At 36.1% G+C, this 6,045-nt stretch overlaps 1 protein-coding gene across 3 annotated transcripts in view; it reads left to right on the top strand.

Moving 5' to 3' along the window:
* Positions 1-782: 782 nt before the first annotated feature.
* def6a (DEF6 guanine nucleotide exchange factor a) overlaps positions 783-6,045 on the top strand; it is a 12,694-nt gene continuing 7,431 nt past the window's right edge. For 2 of the 3 annotated variants that reach the window (XM_079896992.1, XM_079896993.1), the window contains exons 1-4: positions 783-952; positions 2,189-2,329; positions 2,590-2,769; positions 4,943-5,170. In XM_079896992.1, coding sequence (XP_079753118.1) covers positions 857-952; positions 2,189-2,329; positions 2,590-2,769; positions 4,943-5,170 — 645 coding nt within the window. In that variant the 5' untranslated portion in view covers positions 783-856. Of the gene's footprint in view, positions 953-1,568; positions 1,619-2,188; positions 2,330-2,589; positions 2,770-4,942; positions 5,171-6,045 lie in introns of those variants that run through there. The other variant, XM_079896994.1, reaches the window with a different exon arrangement.

Raw genomic sequence — 6,045 nt, 5'->3', positions numbered from 1 at the left:
AGCATGATGCATACATTTAATGATGCAGGAATTTTTTTTTTTAAGGAATTGTGGGTGAAAATGCTTAACTTGAAAATGCCACAATGCTAGATAGTTCTCAGCAAGCTTTATTTTATTTAGTTTTTCTGTTGATTTTGGGGTGAAATATCTTGACTGGGTTAATTTTTTTTCACCCAGAAAGTGTGTGTGTATATATATATATATATATTTTTTTTTTTATTATTATTATTATTTTTTTTTTTTATTATATATATATATATATATCATTTAATAATAATAATATTAAAAAGTTTCCGATTTAGGGTTTGTAGAGCTCAAAAGTTGCAAGATAGCATCTTTCATTTAGGGCTTAATCAAGTTCCCTTGATCAGAACCCTTTCGCTTTTCAAGAGTGAACATTATTTTTATATTCTCTCTCTTTCTTTGTTCCTCTTTTTCTCCGATAACGAATTTTAAGTGTGGGTTACTTGGCATCATAGGGCCAAAAGAGTGCTTCTTCTTTCAGAGCTTATAAATAGACCAGATGAACTGTAGATTTACTTAGAAAAGGGATTTGGCTCTTTGTTAGTTACAAGATCTAAAGTGAGTTTGACTTGACCCAAAGCAAGTGTCATTTATGTATGAGAAAGTACTTTTTTATACTATGTTTTTTGTTGTGATTACTTCTATTCTGTTCAAATCAAAACATTTGCTGAACTTTATTCCTTTTTGATTGAGTTTTGGCCCAGCAGGGGGTGTCATTTGCCAGTTGGAGGATGCACACTTGTGCGGTGGGTGTGGGTGGCCTTGAACGACAGAGCAAGAAAAGGAGAAGGCAGTGAAAAAAGGAAAAACGGAGAGTAAAATTGGTGCAGTCATGGACTTGCGCTCAGAACTGCTCAAGTCCATTTGGTACGCTTTCACCGCTCTAGATGTGGAGAAGAGTGGAAAGGTGTCCAAGTCACAACTAAAGGTGAGCTGCAAATTCATTAATGAACTATGATGAAACTTTAGGATGCTGAAAAAATGGGGTTCCATATGGCTCTCAGACCTCAAGGTCTTAAAAATGTATTCCTTGATCCAATAGAGAGAAAAAGGATCAATGAATTACATGAAGTTATTCTTTTTCCTTCCTATCTTATGCTTTAAAAATGCCATACACTTGTTTTAACTGCTTGCGATGTGTTTCCTGTGTGAGCAAATCATCATCTGCCACATGGTGAACTTGCTGAATATCTGGGTCACAGGTTTTAATTTTCAAATGCCCATTTATAAAAGCAGCCTACCTTAGATCTGTACATTCATAGATTTAAATATATTATTTTTATGGAAATGCAAAATGATTTATTTTCTTTTTCTCATGCATTTTAAAAAGCAAATTATGCCTGATCTCATAGGGCTTGAGGTGTCTGAGATCCACTGGTGCTTTCTTGTTTAGTTTTGCAAAATTGTGTATTCATCAAGCTAATTATACTGCAGGACGCCTTGTTATGTTTGTACAGACGCTGGCTTTGCATGGATTTACGGATTGTTGCTAATGTTTAGTCCCATGATTAGGTTTAGTCCAGTCCATATCTCAAGATGACCAGCCAGCTGTAATGGGGCATCTCTGACCATGGGGCATTGTGGGCCTGAAGCGGTAAATGGGCTCAAACTGATCATCTTTGAATCTTCAGCTTTGAGAACGGTGGCCACCGGATGTGTGCTGTGTGATCAGACTCTGTTTGATCTACTCATCTCTAGTCCACACTGTCAGCTCTGTCATTTTCAAAGAAACATTTAGAGAAGTTCCTAAGCAAAGTTAGAGAAGTAATGCAATGTAGCCCTGCTGTTGCCGGAAGGGGTTTAGTGATGCTTTGTTTGGAATCTAACAGCAAATAATGTGTCAAAATCTTGCCTGTTAAAGCATTAATGAGTAAATAAATAAGACTTGTTATGATACCAGTATCATAAATTCAGTCAAACCTCGTAGAGCAGAGAATGCTAAAATGAATATGGATAAATACTTCTACCTGTGGTCTGCCTCATTTCAGGACAAGTTGATTTTCAGTTATACATAAAGTGGGGTCGAAGAGTGTGAGAATGCATGTCTTTTGCATTCTTTTCTAATTTTGCAATTACGAAAGGCTGCATCAATGAAATCCCCTGTAATGTTTTGTGTATTTATGACCATTGGTGAATGTTAAGATGTGTGGCTGTTGCTCTGCAGGTCTTGTCTCATAATCTATACACAGTTCTGGGGATAACGCACGATCCGGCGGCTCTCGAGGAGCACTTCAGAGACGATGACGACGGTCCCGTGTCCAGTCAGGGATACATGCCCTACCTCAATAAATACATCCTGGACAAGGTACACATCCTTGCTATGCATTCTCATACACTGTAGTAGCCATTTTGTTTTGAGACCCAGGCTTTTATGTCATTCTGTGCAAGACAATATGTTAGTGCATTTCTATGAAGGTATGTATGTTCCTCCAGCACTCAGAATCAGTGCGTTTTCGATATGGCATTCATCATAAACTCAGCCTGACATCAATGATTTATCATTAACATTCTTGCATTTCTTGATGCTATAGTTTCTGACTTGAGAGTTTGCCTCCTCTCTGTAAGGTGGTGGAAGGAACATTTATCAAAGAAAATGTGGATGAGCTCTGCTGGACTCTTACTGCCAAGAAGAACTATAGACCTGAGGGAAAGAGCATTTTACCTGGAAAAGACGCCTTCCGGCTCTGGTGTCTGTTCATATTTCTCTCTGAGGACAGATATCCACTGGTCATAATCCCTGATGAGGTGAGATGCATGTTTACAGTACTTAATGCGTCTCAGTACCTAAAATAAACATCTTATTTGTCATTTAGATACATTTTCAGAAGCCTTAAATAATCCCATCAGTACACAGTTTTTCTATGCAGTACTAGATGTTTCTTTACCTGAAAGGCTGTTAAATAGTGGCACCAAATATTATTGGGCACACTTAATGTCATGAATCTGAAATCAAAATGGACAGTTCTTGTCTTTTTATGAAATATGCTCTATTTATTATTAATGATGTGTCCGTGCACATCATTTGCACAACAGTGATTTCTTTTCTCTTCTCTGATGATGTGTTTACTGGTTTGAGGGCGGGACAACCTGTCACTCACATGAGATCGACCAATAGCAAAACCCTAACCATCCAATCAATTCCAGATGAACAAAATCAAGTCCCGCCCTCCATTTTCTAGTTTGAGAAGCCATTTCACTTGGATATACGTCACAATAGAGAAGAAAAGACTATCGAAACTTCCGTTTCAAAAATGTATTCAAATGATAAAACAACAAATATACTGTTCAAAATTAAGACACAAATATTTTCGACACTTTCTGGTTGTCGGACATTATTGGATCTTGTTAATAGTTAATGTGTTGAAGTTCATTTGTGGTTAGTCTAAAAAAGCATTCATATGGACCAATTGGTTAAAGGGGTGGTTGATTATGATTTCACTTTTTTTAACATTAAGTAGTGTGTAATGTTGCTGCTTGAGCATAAACAACATCTGCAAAGTCACGACACTCAAAGGTCAAAGCAAAGGGAGATATTTTCTTTTAAGAGATTGCTTTTTAAGGACTACAACAAACGGCTGGTAGGGACTACACAACATTCCTCCCGGGTTAGTGACATCACAAACCCTAAAGTTTACATAAACCCTGACAGAATATGCTAATCAATGACTAGAAGATATCTACACATAAGCTACATAAATCCATCAACTAACCATTCAGAAATGTTGTCAGAAATGCGCCATCTTTGTCTGACTTCGGTTTGAACATAAAAACATTGAAATTTTCAAGACACAAGCTGTTGTAGCTCCGCCCCCTGTGCCGGGAGCAGCAGCTCATTTGTATTTAATGGAACAGACACAAAACGGAGCGTTTTTGTTCACCCTCAAAAAGGGACAATTTTAACATGCTATATAAAAATATCTGTGGGGTATTTTGAGCTAAAACTTCACATACACACTGTGGGGACATCAAAGAATTATTTTACATCTTGTGAAAAGGCCCCTTTCACAGTGCAAAAATGCCTCAGAAATGTGAACCTAGTTCTGAGAAAAGCTGTAACATAACTGACTTGCAGATTCCTCTTAGTTTAACATTTAACATCTAATGCAATGACATTCAAGTGTTACTTACAAATACACCTAAAAATACTTTTAGGGCTACAATATTTCTCCTATTAAAAGTAGAATATGTTTTGTACTGTTGTCTGTCTCTTGACTCTGAGAACTTTCTTAGAACTTGAGTGTAAATCAAATCAGACGCCTGTAAACCTGCTGCTAACCACAGGACCACCATTTACTATATGCTATTTTCAGTTTTTCCACTTCATCCGAAACTGGTAATCGTCAAAACCCCTGCAGGGTTTTCAGTTTCTGATAATCATACTGCCAAATCTGCTTGTAGTCTATGTCATGTTCATCTTTATTTTGTTTGCTTTTCATTGTGAACGGCACATCAATGCCAATACGTGCATATATGCTTTAAATAGCTTTTGTCAGGAAACAAGGGTGATGTTGGTGTCAGTGGGAAGATGTCAGAGCTGCTGTAGCCTATTTACATGGTGATTTTTTTTCTCTCTTTTATGTGTTTGTGCTGAATGTGTGTGTTTTCCCACCACCCTTGTGCTGTTTCTTTTCTTGCAGCTCGATTGATTTCCTGTGCCCCGTTTTGCAACTGTTGGTAAAATCATAATGTAACTTGTGACAGTTTCATAGAAGAGAAGTAAGACAGAATGGAGTAAAGACATATCTTGGCGCTTCGTAGCTACAATACAATTGTAATATTTTCAGTATTAAAACAAATAAGTGTTTGCATTGAGCCTGTTTGAATGGTTGGTAAATGCACAACTGCAGCATCAGATAGTTGATCTTATCCTCACAGAATAACACACAAAAATATTTTTATTTTTTATTTTTTTTCACAGGTTGAATATTTACTCAAGAAGATATGCATGGCCATGAGTGTTGAGCTGAACCTTGTTGAACTCGAGGACTTCATTTCCCAGGATTCTGTTCAGCAGAATGGCTTCTCTGTATGGGCCTTTCTGGAGATGATGAATTCTGGGAAACTAACGAGGGGCATTGTCAAGGAAACCATCAGCATGGCAATAGAGGAGGTGTACCGGGAAATAGTGGGTGATGTGCTGAAAGAGGTATTAGCATTATCTTTTTATATTAGTCTTATTTAATAATCTTTTTGTTTGTGACTTTGTTCCCCATAAAACGGGAAAACCCAACGTGTGTATGAAAGAAGTTTGTTTATGAATAGAAAGTTAAAAAGAACAGCATTTATTTGTAATATATTTTTTGTAACCGTGTGAGTCTACTGTAATTTTTTATTTTATCAGTTAAATGCATCCTTGTATTAAGTATTACTGTCTTTAAAAAAAGTGTGTGCATGTAATAATTATATGTACATCGTGAATATATAAATATAAATCTCAATATATAGTTATGTCTGAATATATTACTGTAAATCCTGAATATATAGTTTTTAGCCTGAATATAGTTACAAATCTGAATATATAAATCTGAATATATAGTTATAAGTCTGAATATATTAATGTAAATACTGAATATATAGTTACAATAAGTCCGAATATATAGTTATAACTCTGAATAAATGTAAATACTGAATATATGGTTATCAGTCAGAATATATATTTTTAATCCTGAATATATAAATGCATATATTAGGTCCTGAATTTTAGTGCAGGATTGTGGGTATTGCACCTAATTTTAATCATTCCTACAAGTTCCATGCTTGAAATGTGCTAAATTCCTGCAAACAATAATTAGCATGCAGGTTGAATGAGTAAACTAATTCATCCAGATGAACAGAGCGAGTCAGTCATTTTAAATCCTGCTGTCAGACTGTAATTTCACAAGCAACGCAAGCCAATCAGTGCAACTTCCCTCTCTCTTGGAGTTCAGTGTTCATGTGTAATGAGCTGAATGTAAATGTATTTGGATTATTAACTGGTATTGTGACTTTATCTCACAATTCTGATTCTGTTTCTCACAATTG

Source organism: Squalius cephalus (genome assembly GCF_949319135.1).
Source record: "Squalius cephalus genome assembly, chromosome: 16".
In the NCBI taxonomy this organism is placed as follows: domain Eukaryota; kingdom Metazoa; phylum Chordata; class Actinopteri; order Cypriniformes; family Leuciscidae; genus Squalius; species Squalius cephalus.
The sequence above is the reverse complement of the archived record's forward strand: the minus strand, read 5'-3'. Positions and strand labels throughout refer to the sequence as shown.